Below are 22,348 nucleotides of genomic sequence, written 5' to 3'. Positions count from 1 at the left end.
AACATCACTACTCCAGTCTTCAGTGTCACATGATCCTTCGGAAATCATTATAATATGATGATTTGATACTCAGTTATTATCAATGTTGAAACCTTTTTTTTTTTCAGGATTTATTGATGAATAAAACTTTTTTAAAAAGAACAGCATTTATTCAAAATTCAAATCTTTTCTAACTATATAAATTTTGACTATCACTTTTTTTTAATCAATTTTACACATCCTTGCTGAATAAAAGTATTTATTTCTTTCAATAACAGAAAGAAAATTACTAATCCCAAATTTTTCAATGGTAGGCCTAGTGTAGGCCTACATTGCTACAAAAAATATATTTTTTTAATAAATGCTGTTTAAAAAAAATGTATTAATCAAAGAATCCTGAAAAAAGTATCACAGGTTGAAAAAATATTTAGCAGCACAACTGTTTCCAACATTGATAATAAATCAGCATATTAGAATGATTTCTGAAGGATCATTTATGTGACTCTAAACTAAAGACTGGAGTAATGATGCCGAAAATTCAGCTTTGATAACAGGAATAAATTACATTTTAAAGTATATTCAAATATAAAACCATTATTTTAAATTGTAATAATATATCACATTATTACTGTTTTTTCTGAATTTTTGATCAAATAAATGCAGGCTTGATGATCAAACGAGACTTAAAATAGTAATGTTTCCAAACTTTTGCCCGACACTGTATGTGTCCAAGAGTACTTTAAACCAAAGCAGGGATGTTTAATGAAGTTGAGATGTAAAATACATCACATTTTAAAGAGGTAAAGCTGATATTAGTGTTATTTGTTTCTGTCTGCACGCCGTCTAGTGGTTGTGAACGATACTGCAATGATTCAGCTCTGCATTAAATCTATCACTCTGTCATAATCCTTAAACAGCCAAATTAAATTAACTTTAAAGTCATTTTCATACAAAAGGGTTACGTGCAATATTTTTAAAATGCGTTGTTTAATATGAAATAAACTATACGCAATAAAAAAGGTCATCAGAGTCTTATTTTTTTTCCGTGAGCATAAAATCCTGTGATAAATAAAAAAAAACTTGTATTACATGTTGTGGGGCTCTCTGAATTTCTCCATATTTCGGATTTGTTCGGACTGGCCCGACGTTCAGGAATTAGCCCTCCCTCAAAACAGATGTTTTCGAGCCGCTAGGGTGGAGTTGCGCTTTCAAGATTCCAGTTTCCATATACGCCCCTTTTTTTTGAGTGACAGACTCATCAGCCAATCGAATGTTTGGATTCACACCCACCGTCCAATGAAAAGTTACCAAATGGGGGACTGAACTGTCGCTGCCATACAGCTCTTGTTACAGTACTTGTAGACATTTTGTCGGCTCAGAAAATTATGGACGGCATGAAACTCAGGGAATGGAACTGCTGAGGTAGTTGAAAAGCCAGAAGACGTCGGCATCTAAGGCCAAATCTATACATATATCCAGGTAAGACTGTGAAGTACTTTATTTGCGCGTAAAATATGAAAGAGTTGGCGAGTTGACAGTATAGAGAGCTAACGCTAATCACTTCCTGTTCGCTTCAGACTGAGAGTTTAGGCCTCAGCTACTAGCTTTAGAAAGCTTTTTAAACATTCGTGACAAATAACCCGGTGTCATTTTGATATCGCCATAGCTTTTACTTCTGTGCTAGAAATCAGTTTACTGGGAACAGGCTTGATCTGATCTTTTTTTTTTTCTACAAACAAAGTTAGGCTGGTATGTTGTGAGCCTCCACTCCCTCCCAATGTAGGAAGTCTGATGGGTGACCATTTATTCCTTCTCGTTCAGGCATACAATTCTGGTAGGAGTCAGGAATTAATGTGTAAAAATGAAACCTATTTTTAATGTATATTTAACACTCTCAAAACAAGTGATGTCTGGTCTGGCGTAGGAAAATTGACATCTTCAACCTTTATTCAACAACAACCAATTATTTCGGTCCTCACAGGCAATTTTTCATACTAAAAAATATACATAACAACCGGATAAGCATTTGCTTATTATGCCTACTCTTTATACATGTTTATCTAAAAGCTTCACTTTGCTAAATGGATTTGATTCATTCGAGATAAACAAAGTTACATACGACATTTTCCTAAATGCACATGCATATTTGGGTCGTTTTTACATTATTTTAATGTGGTTTCCACCATAATTTATGATCTATTATAACACCCAGAAATGTATTTTTATGCACTCTTTACTCATTATTAATCCTAATTTTAGCTTTGTTATTAATTTGCCGATTACTAAATATTATGAACTTTGTTTTACCGGTAGTTAAATTCAATGACTATCTATTATCATCAAACCACTTTTTAAGACTATTAATTTTATTTCCATTGTATTCAGAAGCTGTTCCAACTATTTTTTTATATTTTAGACACTTTACAAATATCATTTATACAGTTTGGGGCCTAGCACCGAACCTTGTGGAACACCTCAAGTGACATTCTTTAGATCCGATTTAACATTATTTATTTGTACAAATTGATATCTATCATCAAGGTAACTTCTAAACCAAGAGAAGGCTTTTCCTCTTATACCATATCTCTTCAGTTTCATCATTAATAAGCCGTGATCAATAGTGTCAAAAGGTTTTTTTTAGTTTTTTTTAGTTTAATCTAAGAAAACCCCCACAGTATATTCATTATCATCCTTTGCAGTGGAAATCTCTTCTACCAGTTCAATCACTGGCATTGGGGTTTCTGAAGGATCATGTGACTGGAGTAATGGCGGATGAAAATTCAGCTTTTTATTGTTATAAAAGAAAAATTATTTTAAATTGTTAGAATATTTCACAATATTACTTTTTTTTCTGTATTTTTGATCAAATAAATGCAGGCTTGATGAGCATAAGAGACTTCTTTCTGAAACATTAAAAATAGTAATGTTTCCAACCGTTTGACCGGTACTGTATATGTGACCTGTAAAAACCACAGAGGAAGAACTTTTTATTTTTTAAATATACTTTTTATAAAGAACAACTTTATTAAAAATAACCGAACTTTCAATATCAAAAATGGTGTAGTATTTACTAATAGCATGTATTAGTATTGTATATAACTCATAATTTAGTGTAGCATGTACTATTGCTACTTGAAAAAAGACCCAAAGACAAGAAGTGTTAAAAGGTAGTTGCTTGCTGGTGTTGAATGCAGAAATTAGGCTATAAATTGCATCTTTGCAGAAGAAACACAGCAGCAGTTTTGGTTCTGCTTTAAGCACATAAAAGGCGAATGTGTGTGTGTTGGATATGTACGATCTGAATAGAAAAAGAGCAGCAGTTATAAGGGAGTGTGTTATAGATGCAGCTAATGACAGAATTTGTAATGCACTGTGTATGTGAATTGTATTTCTGTCTAAAAGAGGAAGGTGACTGATAAGCTCCCATCATGCCTTTGGTGACTCGAAACATCGAGCCCCGGCACCTCTGTCGCCAGTCACTGCCAAATACAATCAAGAGTGAACTGGAGTGTGTGACCAACATCACTCTTGCAAACATCATTCGCCAGCTTGGATCACTTAGTAAGTATTAGAGTAATGGGGTGTTTACTGAAGGAAATCAGTTGTGTGTTCCTGCTTTTAACGTGTCATTTAATCATAGGTAAGTATGCAGAGGACGTGTTCGGCGAACTGTTTATTCAAGCCAGCTCGTTTGCTGAACGGGTCAATACGCTGGGGGAGAGAGTGGACAAGCTGCAGGTCAAAGTCACCCAGCTGGACCCTAAAGAAGAGGAGGGTAAGAAGCAGACTGGGTTATTTTAAAGGCATTTCATTAAGTTATAGCGCTAATGAGGCATATGTAGATTTTTGACCATGTTGGTTTGTCGCAGAAAACAGAATTCATATTCAACTATTTTGTTTTTGTTCTTTTATATAATTATTTTGATGTTTTATTTTCCTTTGTATTTTCCTCTTTTTTTTTAAGGAACTTTGTACTCTAACTTTGTTTAGCTCTTTTATTTTATTTATATTATTGATTATTTATTTTTTACTTTTTGTGCACATCCATCTATTTTTAGTTTTTACTCTTACAAAAAAAGTGCGAAATTTGATTTTTACAAATCAGTTTACTGTAGTATAACATTACAGTGTATCACTGTAATGTCATACATAAAGGGCAGTAGTATCTATAGCTATATCTGAATTTACTGTTTTCTGCGCATACACATACATTCATTGCATTGATATTCTGTATAAATAGAACATTAATGCCTCTGATGCACATGTTGTCTGATGCACTTAAGCATCATGTCAAGAGCTGAGGTAAAATTAGTGGTTTTTCACCCATTCTTTCCCCATCTACTCCCTATATCACTAGGCATCATAGTCATTACTATGGCAACACAAGTTTGATATCACTTGCAAAATGGCTTGTCATAAAATAGGATCTATGTGCAGTGTGAACTGTCCACACCAAGGACCATATATTACTAACGATAACAAGAAAGATCTAAAAAACAATATGGTTGGAATTACTTTCAGAATGATTTTTTTTTTTCAGCTGATGCACGATAAAAACAATGGCAGCCAATCAGAATCCACCAGACTTTAAAGAGCTTGAGGATTTAAAGCGACAGGCGATGAAATTGCAGTGTGTGCTTAGAATAAAGCAGACGATATCATCCGCTGGTGTGGATGGACGCTAATACAGTTATTGTTATAGTTACCTTTATAGTTGTCTTTCTTGGTGTGAACGGGTCTTTAGTTTGTGGTTTTTGAACAGTGATGATGAATTTATTCTTAATGTCATTATCTTTCTTTGTTTGTCTGTGTCCCTTTCTCCTATTGTTTCTTTCTTGTTCCAGTTTCTCTTCAGGCAATCACCAGCCGCAAAGCCTTCCACTCCAATTCCATCATGGATCAGCAGCTCTTCATTAGGTTATCACTACCACAACCTATCCATGAGACCTATCTGACCTGCAACGAGCCGCCCCCCCTCAACAACCTGAGCTCTTACAGGTATACACATTAACACACTTACCACATCTGACCACCGTTTACCATCCAAATAAAGAGGACCTATTATGTTTATTTACATCTTCAACTTTCTTTAATGTGTAATGTTGTTGTTTGAGCATGAAAAAGCTCTGTAAAGTTACAAAGCACAGAGTCCCTCCAGCGGGAGTTATTCTCTATATCAGTGTCGCTGTTTTTGACTCCAGTGTAGTCTTGAGTTTTCTTTCAGAAACGAACAAGTCACAATATTCCTCATTTAAATAATTCCCGTCCAAGCCATATGCAGAATAAAGAGGTTAAGGAGTTAGTTAGTAGTGTGTTGAAACTGGCGGTTATGGTAAGGGGCGGGACATTCCCCAATCACGCTCAAAGCGCTTGACCAATCACATCGCACTGATCCAGCTGACCAATCAGAGCACAGTGTGCTTTTCAGAAGGAGGGGCTTTATAGGTGTTTTTTAAACATTCAAGCATGAAAACAACAAAATTAAGGGCATAGTAGGTGCTCTTTAACTTAATTTTTAACTTTTTTTATAGTTTGTTTTTTAAGTGTTCAACATGATTAAAGTGTTTTCTGTTTTCCAGGGATGATGGTAAGGAGGCTCTGAAGTTCTACACTGATCCGTCTTATTTCTTTGACCTTTGGAAAGAGAAAATGGTTCAAGATACCAAGGACATTATGAAAGAGAAACGCAAGCACAAGGTGAGTGATGCAAGTACACCACCTTAAAATACCTCTCAGAATGCACAAGATTATTCAACGTGTTTGTGTTATTGTATTTCTGTGTTTATCGAGAGCAGAAGAAGAAAGACGACAACCCTAACCGAAGGAACTTTAACCCGCGAAAAATCAAAACCCGAAAAGATGAATGGGAACGCCGGAAAATGGGGGAGGAGTTCGTAGTCCCCAAACACGATGCCATGGGGTAATAAAAACAACATGCACAGGATACTCTTCATGTCTATGTGTATTTAATATTATTTTTATGTATGTGTCTTTAACAGTAACTCCATAGAAGGGTTGAACGGCAGTATTGGCTCTGGTGATGATGCTTTTAATCACTCTGATGGGTATTTGGACCAAAGCACAAACTCCTACAGCTATGATCCCGCCTCTCCTCTCCCACCTCCAATGCAGGAGGACTTCCCACCACCACCACCTCCAGACGCGCCGTGAGTGTCTTAAAATAGCCTGCGATTTCCCTGTTGTTGAGTATCAAATCCAGGTTCATTTCTGAGCTTGTTCTAACTAATCAATCAAAACTAACTTTAGCTGGACAATAACATCATTCTAAAGCCAAAACAATGTCTGTTACTTTAATTTCCTATTATCACTGTAAAACTGTTTTCAAACAATTCTCTGTATATATACTCTGTATATTTCTACGGCATCGCTGTCGAAGAGTAATTAGCTGGTGAAGTGGATTTACTTATTGTAGAGTTACTGAAAGTTATCATGAGTATTGTAATTTTTAAAGCAGATGTCTTAACAAATGTCAGTCGACCGGAAAGATTTTAAAACGGGCAGTTCATTCATAAATATGTAAGATTGCTGTGGGAATACAAAGCGGAAGACGAAAGACAACAAGCACAGCGCTGAAAGGGGGTGGGGCTACATAAGGTCTATATAAATGAAGGTGACTTGACTTCTCTCCCAGGCAAATTGGCAACGTACAGTATCACAGACCAAAACAATAGCAAACATTCCAGCCTGGAAACGCACATTTCACAGTAAAATAACTGGCTGTAGAAGTGTTTTTCAGAGAAACGAGTATGTGAACTTAGCATGTTTGCTCAATATATGCAAACATATTATGGTATTTTTATGCTTTAGTAGAGTGAAAAAGTTACATACAGCACCTTTAATTTCCTATTATCACTATAAAGCTGCTTTTAAACTATCTATTTTGTGAAAAAGCTCTATATAAATGAAGGTGACTTGACTTCTCTTCCAGGTATAACGAATCTGGTGGTGCGCCTCCAAAGCGTGGCAGTCTTTTAAGCCCCAGTCATCCTCCTCCAGCTCCACCAGCGATGCCTTCTTCTCCAGGCCGTCCAAATGTGGCTCCACCTCTGGCGCCGCCACCACCTCCACCTCCCGGTGGCATGATCCCACCTCCACCACCGCTAGGTTTCGATTCGCCCCCGTCTCCTCCCCCATTCTCTAGCAATTCTGCTTCTATCCCACCTCCACCACCCATAGAAGTCTCTATTCCAGCTCCTCCTCCTCCACCCATGGGTGGTGGACCACCTCCTCCTCCCCCTCCCCCTCCTCCTCCAGGCCCTCCTCCACCCTCCGCTCCTGCTCCTCCTCCTTCAGCAGGAGTTCATGCTCCCGCCGCTCCCAAAGCCCAGCCTCCTGCCGCCGAGGGTGGTGTTCGCAGTGACCTTCTTTCAGCCATCCGTCAAGGTAACATAATTAGATGCATTCACATACTTTTTAAAAGCTTAATTTAGTCAGATTAAACAAGAATTAAAATGATGCTTCAAGGTGTGTCACATTTACCTTTACCAAAGAATATAGAATAACACAAGACTCGTCCCTTGTATTGTTTTGATTTGGGTAAAGTGGGTAAAAAAAAAAAACTTGTTTTCTGTCATAATTCGAGCATGTAGGAACTAAATTTATAGGGGCTTTCGCACTGGAGGAACCTTTTCATTGTTCCTAGAACTATTGGCAGAAGTACCTGGATTTTGCCGTGTTCACACCGCAGGAATTAGGAACGATTTTAGTTCTAGGAACTCCTTTTGGAGGAACTAATTTAGCTCCTACTTCAGAGTCCAGGTCTAAACCAGCACTATAGGAACTATCTGTGACGTTAGTGTACGCCGATTGGCTGAACGACACAAAACACCAGCACTCGCCATTTAAAACAAAGCTGTGGAACATGTAAAACAGTGATAGATGGGCCTCTTAAAGGGATACTCCACCCAAAAATTGAAGAACGATTGGAACTTTGGCACCATTGACTTCCATAGTATTTTTTTTTTTTCTACTATGGAAGTCAATGGTGCCAAACAACTGTTTGGTTACAATCGTTCTTCAAAATATCTTCCTTTGTGTTCAGCAGAAGAAAGAAACTCATACAGGTTTGCAACAACTTGGGGGTGAGTAAATGATGACAGAATTTTCATTTTTGGGTGGAGTATCCCTTTAACCTTCACGCTGAGGAGAAAATCCAACACAACTTTGAGGGGACGAAGCAAAACATGATTATGTATTTATTTCTGCTCAGCAACACTGGACATCAACCACACGGCAAACGCGTATAACCTTTCATTACTGTCTACTTTCTATGTATGATCTAATATAGTATTAGACAGGACTGTTAGACAGATTGTAAAATAATGAACACACGGAGAATCCGAGCACTGTGAGCTCAGGTGCAGTCAAAATAAGTCACAACAAGAAGCGTGGCTTACATAACTTCAGAGTTCCTACTGGTGGTGCAAATGCAACCAGGAAAACGTTCCTATGGGAACCTAGCCTGGGAAAACCCAGACAACTTCTGGCAAATTTAGATTTGCTCTGAAAGTTAGTCTGGCAAAGAGCTCATTCAAGCCCATTTCCTATCCGTCGAAATCGAGGCACCAATCAGAAACGTTGGGGCGGGCTTTACACGATGACGACAGCGCGGGGATTTTGAAGCAGATTTTGTAGCCTACATTACAAAGACGGATGCCGCCGTCGAACATCACTCGTTCCAATCAGCTATCACGTCTGTTTTAAGAGATTTGAACGTTTCCCTTTTGTTAAAAACCGAGCAAAGAACAACACTCGGAGATGTTTCTCTGCATACGTCATCTCCTTCATCGCTCTAATTGGGTTTAGGTCTATCCGCGACGTCCGTTGGTGACGCCCCTCTGGAAATGATTTGTCTATGACGCTTTGCCAGACCATAACTCAGTTACAACTGAGAATGGTCTGGTTTTAACCAGGCTAATGGGAACCATTAGTTCTCGGGGAACCATCCTGGTGGCTAGATCCTAGAACTATCCGGTTGCGATAGCCTCTCATGAGACCGTTGTTGTCAGATTTCATTGGTAATTTCAAATATGAAATTTAATCGTAGCTTGGTGAACATCTTTGGAGAATTTGAGAGATAGCAGCTGCACTTGCATGACTGAGAGGCGTTTCAAAGATGGCCACAGAGGGAAATAACTTGTTTTACAGGGACTTTGCCGTTACTCAGCAAAATCTTTCAGGCGAAATCCAGTCATTCCAATAGAAATCCACTCTATCCTTGAGGGTGAAAAAGTTCCATGCAGATTTTGCTTATGTTCAAGTTGTCACGCAAATTCATTGCGCATTCGAAATTGTATCACTAGTGTTTTTGCGAAGTCGGACTAATAGACCTAGATGATGCAATTGTAGCACGTCTTCACCCGGCATGTATACACATTAATCAGACTAATTGTCCTTGGCATTGTGTGCACACTCCAAAAAACACAGGTGACGCACGTCATGTATTTAATCCTTTAGATATTTTATTGCGCTTTGTGCCACGTATACTTCGATAGACAGATGAAGACTGTAATTCAACTATGTAAAAAAAAGTTGCAGCTCTGTTATAACTCCAATGTAAACATGCTGACTGTAAATGAGTTTGAACACATCTATTTCAGGCGATCTGGGGCCGTATTCACAAAGAATTTTATCTTACCACTAGGAGTACTCCTAAATCGCACTAAAATATTTTAGCTAGGAGTTTTCTCTTAAAAGTTATTCACAACGCCTTTCAGACCTACTCTTAGTAAGGAAAAATGACAACTCCTAAACTAAGAGTGAGTCATCGTTGCTATAGATGACGTCAATTCTCATGCACGAGCTTCCTCGCAATGATCACGGTGATTGGTTGTTAGATGACAGGGCCATCATGCGGAACATAACACAGACGCAACAAATCATGGAATTACGACATCTAAATATGTCTGTGTCCTACACAAAATAATAATAGTAATGTCATCGAAATGCATATATAATGACATGTTTGTGCAGGCCCCAGTGAAGTGTAATTCTAAAAAGGCAGAGAGAGAGAGAGAAAAGTCGTGAATTCAATTAAATCAATGTAGCCTAATACCCCAATGAAAACCGTCACTTGCCTAATAATGAAAAACGACACTTGCATTAACACTTGCTTGGTTAATTGACATCATATTAGCCTAAATAGAAAAATAAACTTAAAACAAGGAAATGTTGCTCGAAGTAATGTAACTTTGAATGACGGTGGATTAAGAACTCGCCAAAACGGAAAAGAAAGCCCAACTGGACGCAGGATCAGTAACTGCTGCTGGCCCAGTTAGTGCTAGAAAAAAAAAAAACATAATAAAAGTGAAATTCGGCACTGGGATATCAAGCAAAACTAAGCGTGAGACATGGGAGAGGATTTGTTTGCAGATCAATGCAGCATTCCCGCTTGTGTCGCGGACGCCGGACGACTGCGAGAGGCGGTGGTGTGTGCTACGATCCTTTGTGAATAGGTCTTAGTGAGTTAGGAGTCCTCTCGACTTCTTTTAAGCTGTCCCAGACTTAGGTGCTACTTTTAGGGCTAAAATGCTTCGTGAATTACTCTTAGTGAATAAAATTAGGAGTCCTAAAGTTAGGAGTAACACGCCCATTATTTTTAGGAGTTGCTCCTAAATTCGCCAGTTAGGAGCTACTTTTAGCCTTAAAATTCTTTGTGAATACGGCCCCTGATCTCTAGTGGTTAAACTTTAACAATTTATCTTCAATTTAGTTCAGTTTAGCTAAATCTTTGTCACTGGAGGTCATTAAGGTGCACTTGAGAACTTGATTTGGGGTTGTTAAATCACCTAAAACAGATGTTAACACCAGGAGGAAGCAAGTCTTTTAAATCATTTCTACTCTGGGTCAAAGTTTACAGACCAAAATAGATATTTATGTACAGGTTATAAACAATGTGGTTAATTGCCAGCATTTAACAGCCTTTACTTACAAAACATGGAGGAAAGTGTGTATATATAGTATTGCTGTGTTATGATCATATTGCATGTGATTGGCTCCTCATTGAATTATCATTATATTTGCTTACTCTTATGAGACCGTCATCATCAGAGATGCTGTACTTACATTAAATATATCTATCCTTAAGTGGTTTAACATATTGTTAATGTTTCTTAAAATGTGACTGAGCTTGATGAAATTGTGTGTGTGTGTGTGTGTGTGTGTGTGTAGGATTTAACCTGCGTAAAGTGGAGGAACAGCAAGAGCTGGAGAAGAGAGGTCGCACAGATAATGATGTTGCAGCGATCCTATCCCGTCGCATTGCCGTGGAGTGCAGCGACTCCGAGGACGATTCATCCGACTTTGATGATGACAACTGGTCTGACTAAAGCTATCGTCCTGCTCTTCATCACCTGTGCTATGACATTAAGATCATTCCTTTTAGACTTCACACTTCTCATATTACCTGTTTACCTGCAGTGAGGCCAAAAGCAAATAAGGGGAAGTGGGCCAAAAAGTGTGTGTGTGTGTGTGTGTGTCAAGAGGGTTGAGTCTAATCTAAATGAGAGAGTGAATTATTTAGTTGATAAGCCTTCTCCTGTTTCAGAGCGGCTGTGCCTCTGTATAATTTGGCCAAAGGTAAACCGAGTGTGTGTGTATGTGCTTCTATATTTTCTTCTTTATGCATCAGTATAATTTCTGTTAAAATCCCACGATTTAACATTACTCTGTATAAACTAATCAACTAAAGCCTTCCTTACAACTAAGACAAGACACACTTTATAATGCAGATATTTAAAATAATAAGATGTGTGTCTATGATAGTTCTTGCACCTTGTAGGATGAAACAACCTTTTATTCCATTGCAACACATATTCATGACCAAAAGTTGTTGTCTGTTTAAATGGCACCGGCGGTATCTGTACGGTTTTACAGCCCTCGGGTTTGACTGATGTAGTTTTTTTCCTCCGTTCAGCCCAAGTGCCTGCTTCATAATGCCTGTTGTTTTAATGCCAAAGTTTTAGAAATTATGCAAGATTTTGAAATCAAAGAAAAGTGAGTTTTTTTTATTTGATGTATGTGGGTAATAATTACAAGAATTTTCTATCAACAATTGAAATAAAATCTTAAATATAATGTTGTGTCCTGCTGCTGTTAGTCATTTCATCATAAGTGTTCTTCTGTGTGCATAGCTGAACTGTTTCTACATGTCTGAGCGTGTGTGTGTGTGTGTGTGTGTGTGTGTGTGTGTGTGTGTGTGTGTGTGTGTGTGTGTGTGTGTGTGTGTGTGTGTGTGTGTGTGTGTGTGTGTGTGTGTGTGTGTGTGTGTGTGTGTGTGTGTGTGTGTGTGTGTGTGTGTGTGTGTGTGTGTGTGTGTGTGTGTGTGTGTGTGTGTGTGTGTGTGTGTGTGTGTGTGCAGGGGCTTCAGGAGTCAGACTACATGCCATTCGTGCTGCTTTATTTGGGGAAACATTGAATCCACACACAGGTGCTCTACAGCTTTATGAATGTTTTGGTAATTCATAAAAAAAAATGAAGAATGCGACAGTCCAGTCTGTAATATGACTTAGTTTCTATGGACCTTATTTATAAAATGTTACATAGAAACCGTCCAACGTTTGATCTTACGATCATTTCTCAAGTGTGCGTAAGTGTGATTCAGAGAACGAACGTACGCCCGTCTCTCTTCCAGATGTGAAATGTATAAGCAGAGGTGGACAAAGTACACAACTTCCTTAGGCTACTTGAGTGAAAGTACAGATATTACTGGTCAAATATTACTCTGTTACAAGTAAAAGTTGTAAAGACCGATTTTTACTTAAGTAAAAGTACAGAAGTATTTAATTTTAAAAGTATTTGAGTATCAAAAGTAAAAGGTATGTCAATGCATGGTTGTATTAGTGCTGCATTGTTGTATGTAATACTTACAGTACCCTATGCCTCTGAATCTATGCCTGCCTACCCTCATATCAATATTAACTTTATTTCTATAACACAGTTCCAGTTGTGGGATTGAATGTGAGATTGAATAAGTGCACTCAATAACGTCCACAATGGTTTCGGACACACAAATGGCTGTTCCCTCAAATAGTGCCCTATTTGAAGTTTTTTGGCTTTTAGTATGAATATGTTAGCCTTGTTATCTATAAGCTAGTGTGCTCCAAAACAATGAAAAAATTGCATTTAGAAGACCAAACCCAACGTTGAAAATGAAAATCAGTTTGATGCCAGAATCCAACGTCAGTTTGACGTTAATCTCCAGCGTTGGACAGGTGTTGTATTGTGGTTGAAAATGAAAATCGGGCTGACGTCAGAAACCAACATCAGTCGAGTTCTGACATCAACCCGACTTTCATTTCCGACCAAAATGCAACCCCTGCAACCAAAATCATCCCTTGACTGACGTTACTACTTACTACTTTCTTGACAAAGTAAAAAAAAAAGTCTTTCAAATGTAGTGAAGTGGGTTGTAAGTCAGAACGTAGGCTCACTATTGGCCGATGCTGGTCATGTGTGTGATGCTGGCCAATAGTGAGCCTACGTTCTGACGTACAACCCAGAAGTGCAGCGCTGTTACACTACCTCAACAGCTTAGGAGAATGACATTGAAGAGAAGAGATGGTTAAATAAAGTCGCTATTTTTTTACGCACAAAATGTGTTCTTGTCGCTTGATAAACTTATTGAGCCACTGTAGTCACTTGGACTATTTTAAACATTGTCTTTACTAACTTTCTGGGCCGAGAAGTTGATCCCATAGAAGCCTATGGAAGAGTGAGACAGCTCTCAGATTTAATCAAAAATATCTTAATTTGTGTTCCGAAGATGAACGAAAGTCTTACGGGTTGGAACAACATGAGGGAGAGTAATTACTGACAGAATTTTCATTTTTGGGTGAACTAACCCTTTAAAGCTGCTGTAGGTAACTTTTGAAAAAATGTATTTGCTAAAACTGTCATTATGTCCTGACAGTAGAATATGAGACAGATAATCTGTGTAAAAATCAAGCTCCTCTGGCTCCTCCCAGTGGTCCTATTGCCATTTGCAGAAATACACGCTCCCGGTCAGAAACAACCAATCAGAGCCGGGAGGAATGTCTTAGCAGTGTCAGTCACGCTCGTGTACGCGCTGATCACACCCCTCTCTTGCACAGCGCGAGCCGTCATTCAAACTCAAGATTGCCGGCGTGCTGCAGCTGTGCTTATGACGGAGAAACAACCTAAACTGCCAATTCTCGAGTGACACCTGCTCATAAAACAAAGAGGTAAAAGGAAAAAGACTGATGACGATAAACAAGCGAAAAAGAAAGAATTACACAGAGCCCATCGACTCGGTGTCAAAACTCTAGCCGCATAACATGTAGATAAAATGTCACGCACTCTGCTAAGCAACAATTGAAACCTGCTAATTCACTGGCTTGTCATGTTGCTGAAATAATGTACTAGCACACCTTATCTAGCATTATATATCGCTAGAATAATTACTTACATACTGTAACGTTAGTTACCGTTATATTAACGTTATCTTACTAGCTATTTATAACTTATAGAAAGAGTGCAACGTTATAAAGTTACATGTAGGCTATTGCGAAATACATAATGATTTGAGGACCAAGTTTGTAGTCAAAGTATGGGCAGGCCATAGTCAATGTAAAGCATATTGTTGACGTTTAGTCCCTATTAGTGAATGTGCCATATAACTTTTTATCCGCCGTTATCGGTGGCCCTGTTTACTAGCCTGCGCGTTCACGACAGGCTCCGCTGTGGAGGATGAGCTGTGGAGGGAGGGCTGTAGCGCAGCAGAGAGCAAGGGGGTGGGACCTGTAAGTTGTGCTTGTTCAAATTTTCAGGCTAAGTCAACGTTTTCTCAAAACTCCCTACTGCAGCTTTAACTCTTTCCTCGCCATTGACCGAATTTTCCGGCTTTCCGTGTTTTCACTGTTTTACGGTAGGGGGGGCTATTACACATCTTCTGAAAGAGTAGAGAATCTCCAAATCAAAACACAAGCAAAAAATGAGCAGAAACTAGTAATAAAAGCAGGGCCTAAAATCAACACTCGCCAAGCACCAAATGCGAGTAAAAATCTGCATCTGCAAGTATATGAAACAATGTCAATCGCCAGTTGCCCGTTAACATTTTTATGAATTCTTACAAATAAAATGTTGTGAGAACATGAACTTGAATAAACGTGAACGATGCTCGGGACAGTTGTGCTGCATCGTCGCGAAAGTTTGAGCCTTGCCAATTTAAATATTCAAGCACAAGAAGACATTAAAGGGAAATTAATTAAATTAATTTTCTGAGCACACACATCCAAAGCGTGTGCTTAGAAAGCTGCATCTCGGACAAATACTGGTACTCACTGGTATCTAAAATTTTGGTGTCATTCCTGCCGGTTTTTGCAAAAACATTGTCATGGCTATTAAAAAATATTTATGGGAGCTGGCTGGTAAATTTTCTTAAGTCAACGGCCATTGCCAGCAGGTGTTGCAAAAAGTTAGTTTTAAGCCCCGGATAAAACCATTGCTTATGCACGTTGTTAAAAAAAGAAAGAAAAAAAACGCTAACGGGGAAATAGCTAAAGGTGCAGTAAGCGATTTCTGAGAAATGCTGTTGATATTAAAATCACTGGGAAAAAAACACGCCTCTGCCCAAAAGAATCACACCCCTATCTTGATAGCTCCGCCCCCAAATACACAAACACGCTATGCAACACAGGCACCTCCCCCTAATGAGTCTATATGCCCCTTAATACTGATTGGCTACAAGTGTGTTTTGGTGCTCGGTCCGCTCCACTTTCAACAGCGTTTCTCAGAAATCGCTTACTGAACCTTTAAAGTTGCAGACGACAAAACGGCAGTGCGTGATTATAATAAACAGTGTGGTGTTGGTAGTTATTGCTATAGGTATCATTGGTGTGAACGGGCCTTACGTGTCCTACTCAGTATCAGCAGCACATTTAAAAAATATCTCACGCACAATAAATATGACACTAGGTTGATTTTTATTGATGCAGATGGTTAAAAACCATGTAACTCAATTCTAGATATTCTTAGCAGTGTTCTTTTTGTATCGCTGAGATACTATTATAGTTTCTATCAATATTTAGAATGTTATTTTTTTATTTCTGTTTAAAGTGTAATATTACATAAAGATTAAGAAATTTAATGTTTTTTGTAATGTAGCCTATATATAGTTTTTATTTCAGTTTTATTTATTTTATCAAGTTAAACTAAATGAAATGAAAAAAATGTTTGCGACCTTGGCAACTAGCTCAAATAAAATACATTTATTTAATATTTTATTTCAATTATTTCAGATGTTTTTTTATGGTTTTAGTCAGCTTATAACCCTGATTCATACCCAATTTCTTTGGATTAATATTTAAATTAAGTTAAAACCACGAACTTTCACACTTTTAATATAATAAAAATACTTGCAAAAAGCACAACAGAAAATGTACAAAAGTTACAATTTATTATTTATAAACATATTCCATAAAACATCTCATTTCAACAATAAAACATTCACTCATACATTTGGACATTTTGTGCAACATTAATACATTGTAAGTGCAAACAAGACATTTATGAAGTATAAAAAACATAAGTCGGAATAACAAACGGCAAATAAAGTTTCAGCTTAGAAGTCAAGTCATTGTCGTAAAGTGCAAATGATTTTTCCATCAGTAACTCTGAACTTCAGAGGACATAAAATGAGGCACAAATCCGAGACGTTAAAGCGGACAGGAGAGTTTCTGCTTGGACCCTTTTAGTTGGCAACTAGCTAAAAGGATACAGTGGCCGTTTTCTCAATCAAAAATGAACAACACTGCTACATAAACCCTTTTCGAATGAAATAAAATAAGTAGATCAGGTCACTGACAGTGGTCATGGTAAATCTTTCGACAGCCGATTTGGCAACTGGCACAGTGACGTTCCCAAACAGGAACAGACATAAAATGTGGAACGCAATCTTTAATGGCACCATAGAATCTTCTGAAGTGTTTTCTGATTGTTCTGTCAGACATCACTGGGGGTGTGTGTGTGTTTGTTGGGTGTGTTAGGCAGACAGCAGCAGCAGGCCTGTCGCAGCACTCTCTGTATGTGTGTGTTCCTGTAGGCATAGATCAGAGGGTTCAGCAGAGAGTTTCCAGTGACCGGAACCAGTGTGGCGTAAGTGTAGAGAGCCGGTGACGACCCGTCGGCCAGAAGCCCGTACAAGGCGAAGGGCATCCAGCAGCTGGCGAACGTGGTGAGGATGAGCGCGAGTGTGTTAACCCGACGGCGCGTGTGTGTGCGAGCGGACGGGAGTGTGTGCCTCTGGAGGGCGATTTGATGCGAGTGGCGGAGCACGACGCTGCAGATTCGGGCGTTCAGCTGCAGCATTAAAGCTAAGGTCAGCAGAAAGCCTCCACATAGAGTCGCCAGGTGCACTCGGGTCAAAGGTCGAAGCACGCTGCAGGATTCTCCATCATGCAAGCAGTTCCAGCCCAACGCAGGAAGAGCACCTTGAAGACCCGCAAAAGTCCAGCCGACGGCCAGAGCGCAGAGTGTTTGCGCGTGTGTGCGACGGGATCCGTAAGTCAGCGCGCGATGCAGCGAGAGGAACCGGTCCAGGGTGATTCCCAACAGAGAGAAGACTGACGCACTGAGCGCGCTCACCAACAGACCCACACTCCCCAGCTCCAGAGCCTCCGAGTAAACGCACCGACGGGACAGGAAGTGTAAAATAAGCCCCGCCCCCGCCAGGAAGTCGGCCCACGCCAGGCTGCAGATTAACAGGAACATGGGAGCCCGCAGAGACGACGAGGAGAAGATGGTGGCCACGATGATGGCGTTCTCACAGCAGATCACAGCTCCTGATACACACAGGGCCACGTCCCATGGGGTCATCACTGTTGTGGACTCCAGGGGTGTAGGGGTCACGGCGGACGGGGTGAGCTCCAGGAGTTGGTCCATCGCCAAGATGACATCTAAACCCACTTCAGAGTTGTTCAGGGCCATTTCTGCAGGGGAGGGAGAGAAGGGTTAGTCACGCAATCCACAGCAGGGAGACTGTCACATATTCTGTTCTACACTAGAGCTCATGCACTGAGGATCCTGTCCTCCACCCCTGACCTCACTATGACACGTAGAGTAAGACCTCATGACACGTAGAGTAAGACCTCATGACACGTAGAGTAAGACCTCACTATGACACGCAGAGTAAGACCTCGTGACACATAGAGTAAGACCTCATGACACGCAGAGTAAGACCTCATGACACGCAGAGTAAGACCTCATGACACGCAGAGTAAGACCTCACTATGACACGCAGAGTAAGACCTCATGACACGCAGAGTAAGACCTCATGACACGCAGAGTAAGACCTCATGACACGCAGAGTAAGACCTCATGACACGCAGAGTAAGACCTCATGACACGCAGAGTAAGACCTCATGACACGCAGAGTAAGACCTCATGACACGCAGAGTAAGACCTCATGACACGCAGAGTAAGACCTCACTATGACACGCAGAGTAAGACCTCGTGACACGCAGAGTAAGACCTCATGACACGCAGAGTAAGACCTCATGACACGCAGAGTAAGACCTCATGACACGCAGAGTAAGACCTCACTATGACACGCAGAGTAAGACCTCATGACACGCAGAGTAAGACCTCATGACACGCAGAGTAAGACCTCATGACACGCAGAGTAAGACCTCATGACACGCAGAGTAAGACCAGTAAGACCTCATGACACGCAGAGTAAGACCTCATGACACGCAGAGTAAGACCTCATGACACGCAGAGTAAGACCTCATGACACGCAGAGTAAGACCTCATGACACGCAGAGTAAGACCAGTAAGACCTCATGACACGCAGAGTAAGACCTCATGACACGCAGAGTAAGACCTCATGACACGCAGAGTAAGACCTCATGACACGCAGAGTAAGACCTCATGACACGCAGAGTAAGACCAGTAAGACCTCATGACACGCAGAGTAAGACCTCATGACACGCAGAGTAAGACCTCATGACACGCAGAGTAAGACCTCATGACACGCAGAGTAAGACCTCACTATGACACGCAGAGTAAGACCTCGTGACACGCAGAGTAAGACCTCATGACACGCAGAGTAAGACCTCATGACACGCAGAGTAAGACCTCATGACACGCAGAGTAAGACCTCACTATGACACGCAGAGTAAGACCTCATGACACGCAGAGTAAGACCTCATGACACGCAGAGTAAGACCTCATGACACGCAGAGTAAGACCTCATGACACGCAGAGTAAGACCAGTAAGACCTCATGACACGCAGAGTAAGACCTCATGACACGCAGAGTAAGACCTCATGACACGCAGAGTAAGACCTCATGACACGCAGAGTAAGACCTCATGACACGCAGAGTAAGACCAGTAAGACCTCATGACACGCAGAGTAAGACCTCATGACACGCAGAGTAAGACCTCATGACACGCAGAGTAAGACCTCATGACACGCAGAGTAAGACCTCATGACACGCAGAGTAAGACCAGTAAGACCTCATGACACGCAGAGTAAGACCTCATGACACGCAGAGTAAGACCTCATGACACGCAGAGTAAGACCTCATGATCCTCATGACACGCAGAGTAAGACCAACAGCTGTTAACAACATCTGACGTCCATAGTCTGCTCATTACAAGTACTGCTCCAGATGCTGGCAAGGGGACACTTTTTTACATTAAAACATTTACATTTTAATGTAAAAAAATATTGTAACATGAATTCTGCATTGAAACATATAATATAAATAAACTATTACTAAGTCTATATTTTATGCCCACCGAGACTGCATTTCTTTGATCAAAAATAAAGTATTCTGTGAAATATTATTATAATGAATAAACTGTTTTCTACTTGAATATATTTTAAATTTTAATCTATTCCTGTGATCAAAGCTGGATTTTCAGCATCATTACTCCAGTCTTCAGCGTCACATGATCCTTCAGAAATCATTATAATATGATTTGCTGCTTAAAAACATTTCTTATTATTATCAAAGTTGCTGTTATGTAGCCAAATATTTTTTGTGGACAGCATGGTACATTTCCCTAAAATGTCTTTGATCTCAGCTCTATTATATAAAATTAATAAATTCTATATTAATATAAAACAATATTAATATTACTTCTTAATTTGTGTATCTGTAAATTGGGTATATTAATATATACCCAATATATGTTACATTTTATGTATTCTTTTCACTGCATATTGCATTGTTTTAGTGTTACCTTAGTGGTAGGTATTGTTGGTAACATTTTACATTTACATTGTTCATGGAAAGGCTGATTTGAACTTGAGGCCCTATTTCCATATCATCCATCTATTTCAAAGCAATGTTTCCCAGCCTCTTTGCATCCATAAGTAGCTAAATCTCACACACTCCATCCAAAACTGAAATCTTTTTCTTTCACATTACACACGAGTCATTATTTCAGTAGGTTTTGTAGGTTCATAATCAAATGCAATATTTTCAAGTATATCCCCTGAATCCTGTGGGATTACACGTGCGCACGCATGGGAATCACCGTTTTGAACTTCAAGCTGATCGGTATAACATACACGGTTATGTAAAATACACAACAAGCACCAATGCAGTCCTGTAATAATGCATTCAATATTCTCGATGAATTTTTACAGCGCTTTTCTAACAACACAGCTAGTCAACTAAAATGTAACAAGGTTTCACATTGTAGATAAAGATGCATAAAAAAGACTTACGGATGAAGATTGCAAAGCGGACAATTCTTCACGCCAGCATCCAGCAGAAACCTGAGCTCGAGCCGCCAGTGAATAACAGGGATCCGCCGAGACGCGTGAAAATCCAGATCTTGTGGAAAAGATATCTGGCTCTTCTGGCAAAGCTCAGCTGTACTCGGTGTTTCCAGCGCTTCTGTATAACACTCGGCTCCGGTGGGCAGAGAGCTATACCCTCACCGATTCCCCCATGACGTCAGTTACGATGATGACGGGCGATTCTGCCCCGCTAGACCAATCAGGAGGCTCGCAGGAACACCAGCCTCTGTCGTAGCTTTTTTCATTCATAAAAATACCGCATTCTTTCACCCCGCCCACTGCGACGGCGGGAGAGAGAGAGAGAGAGGACAGAGAGTAATCAATTGGCCTTGTTAAAGGCAGCCCTTAAGTGAACCAAAAGACACAGTCAGGGTTTTCTTAAAAATCTCTAAATATTACAACTAGTTGACTAACACAGCACACATAATGCACGCAGCAAGGGTGTGTTTTGCATGCGCTTGACCGATGGAGCGTGTGTGTGTGTGTGAGAGAGCGAGTGTGATGGAGAGTGAATGTGAGAGTGAGTCACTGCTGTCCATGGTGCTGAAACACTTGATGGTGACGTCAGTTGTGCCGCACTATTGGGGTGCGTGGCACGATTTTTGCTTTCACAAAATCCCATCTATAACCTTGACTAAGCTAAATGTATCATGTCGCATGATGCACGCACGCACACAACTGCCTAATTTAAAATGTAATTTTAATGTGCTGCCATTCGGATGCCTGAAGGTTATACAGCTGAGCTATGACATAATTTCCCTGCAGATGAAGGAGATTATGGCGCTTCCCGGCAGATTCGGCGCGTGGGCGTCGCAGTGCTCGCGTGGCTCTGCATGTCAATGAAGCAAGTGGGCGCGCGCTACAATACGGGGAAACTCTCCTGTTCTCTATAAAAGGGCATGTGCTTCCGGTGGTCACCAGCTGGAGGAATTTAATATCAACCCTCTTAAGATACTGACTGATGATACATACTGAACAATCTGTCAAGCAATCTTGTTTTTAAGAAATGCTATGATTGACTACCCTGTTGCGGGAAACATCCAGCTGTGTTGTGGAACATGATAGCTGGTTTCTAACTGGTCTAAGCTGGAAATTAGCTGGTACTATTTAAAACATAAATTGGTTGGCTACCTTAAGCTGTTATGGAATGTATTTTTTGTACCTTATGGTCATCGACTAAACCTGGATTAGGCCTTAGTTCAATAGGGCCTTCCTATAAACATGCCTTAGAAAAAAAAACATTTCTGGTGTGCATCGTGAGACAAAACAATAGCACTGACATATTTTAAGATATGTCAGTGCAAGTTGCTTTCAGTTATAAACAGCTCAAACATGCATTTTAGTTTGCGACTAGCGAAGCCTTGTCTGTGAAAGCTGGTTTGTTGGCACAATAGTCTACAAGTTTACACCTGCTATAAACTAGTTACACTGAAAAACTCAACCTAAATACATTAGAATACACCAACAAGACTAACAACTGCACCAGGGGCGGCCTTACCTATGTTTCACCCGTTTCAATTGAAACAGGCCCCGCCCTCCAAGGGGGCCCCAACAGACCAGCAAAATCCCATTCATTT

At 40.1% G+C, this 22,348-nt stretch overlaps 3 protein-coding genes across 3 annotated transcripts in view; 2 read left to right on the top strand and 1 right to left on the bottom strand.

The window, feature by feature from the left end:
• The first annotated feature begins 1,298 nt into the window (after nucleotides 1-1,298).
• On the top strand, nucleotides 1,299-11,379 carry wasf2 (WASP family member 2). Its single transcript, XM_056249496.1, has 9 exons — nucleotides 1,299-1,458; nucleotides 3,382-3,540; nucleotides 3,620-3,754; nucleotides 4,824-4,977; nucleotides 5,559-5,676; nucleotides 5,775-5,899; nucleotides 5,979-6,146; nucleotides 6,929-7,383; nucleotides 11,170-11,379. The coding sequence occupies exons 2-9, from the start codon at nucleotides 3,408-3,410 to the stop codon at nucleotides 11,325-11,327; spliced, it is 1,446 nt and encodes a 481-aa protein (XP_056105471.1). The 5' UTR covers nucleotides 1,299-1,458; nucleotides 3,382-3,407; the 3' UTR covers nucleotides 11,328-11,379.
• Nucleotides 11,380-13,601: 2,222 nt separating this feature from the next.
• LOC130084254 (elongation factor 1-alpha-like) overlaps nucleotides 13,602-22,348 on the top strand; it is a 163,716-nt gene continuing 154,969 nt past the window's right edge. Inside the window, exon 1 of the mRNA XM_056249500.1 lies at nucleotides 13,602-13,607. The gene's annotated coding sequence lies outside the window, so the exon portion shown is untranslated. The remainder of the gene's footprint in view (nucleotides 13,608-22,348) is intronic.
• gpr3 (G protein-coupled receptor 3) lies at nucleotides 16,955-18,028 on the bottom strand. Its single transcript, XM_056249502.1, has one exon. The coding sequence runs from the start codon at nucleotides 17,941-17,943 to the stop codon at nucleotides 16,960-16,962; it is 984 nt and encodes a 327-aa protein (XP_056105477.1). The 5' UTR covers nucleotides 17,944-18,028; the 3' UTR covers nucleotides 16,955-16,959.

The sequence above is a fragment of the Rhinichthys klamathensis genome, unplaced genomic scaffold, assembly GCF_029890125.1.
Source record: "Rhinichthys klamathensis goyatoka isolate OS25496 unplaced genomic scaffold, OSU_Roscu_1.1 h1tg000060l_1, whole genome shotgun sequence".
Classification (NCBI taxonomy): domain Eukaryota; kingdom Metazoa; phylum Chordata; class Actinopteri; order Cypriniformes; family Leuciscidae; genus Rhinichthys; species Rhinichthys klamathensis.
Note: the sequence above shows the minus strand (reverse complement) of the source record. Positions and strands in the feature narration are given on the sequence as shown.

What these genes read in the sequence shown, in the direction of transcription:
- wasf2 (XM_056249496.1), top strand. Translation starts at nt 3,408, where the DNA reads ATGCCTTTGGTGACTCGAAACATCGAGCCCCGGCACCTCTGTCGCCAG. An exon ending in TCGCCAGCTTGGATCACTTA is followed by an intron (nt 3,541 to 3,619) that starts GTAAGTATTAGA and finishes ATTTAATCATAG; the next exon opens with GTAAGTATGCAGAGGACGTG. An exon ending in CCCAAACACGATGCCATGGG is followed by an intron (nt 5,900 to 5,978) that starts GTAATAAAAACA and finishes TGTCTTTAACAG; the next exon opens with TAACTCCATAGAAGGGTTGA.
- gpr3 (XM_056249502.1), bottom strand. Translation starts at nt 17,943, where the DNA reads ATGGCCCTGAACAACTCTGAAGTGGGTTTAGATGTCATCTTGGCGATG.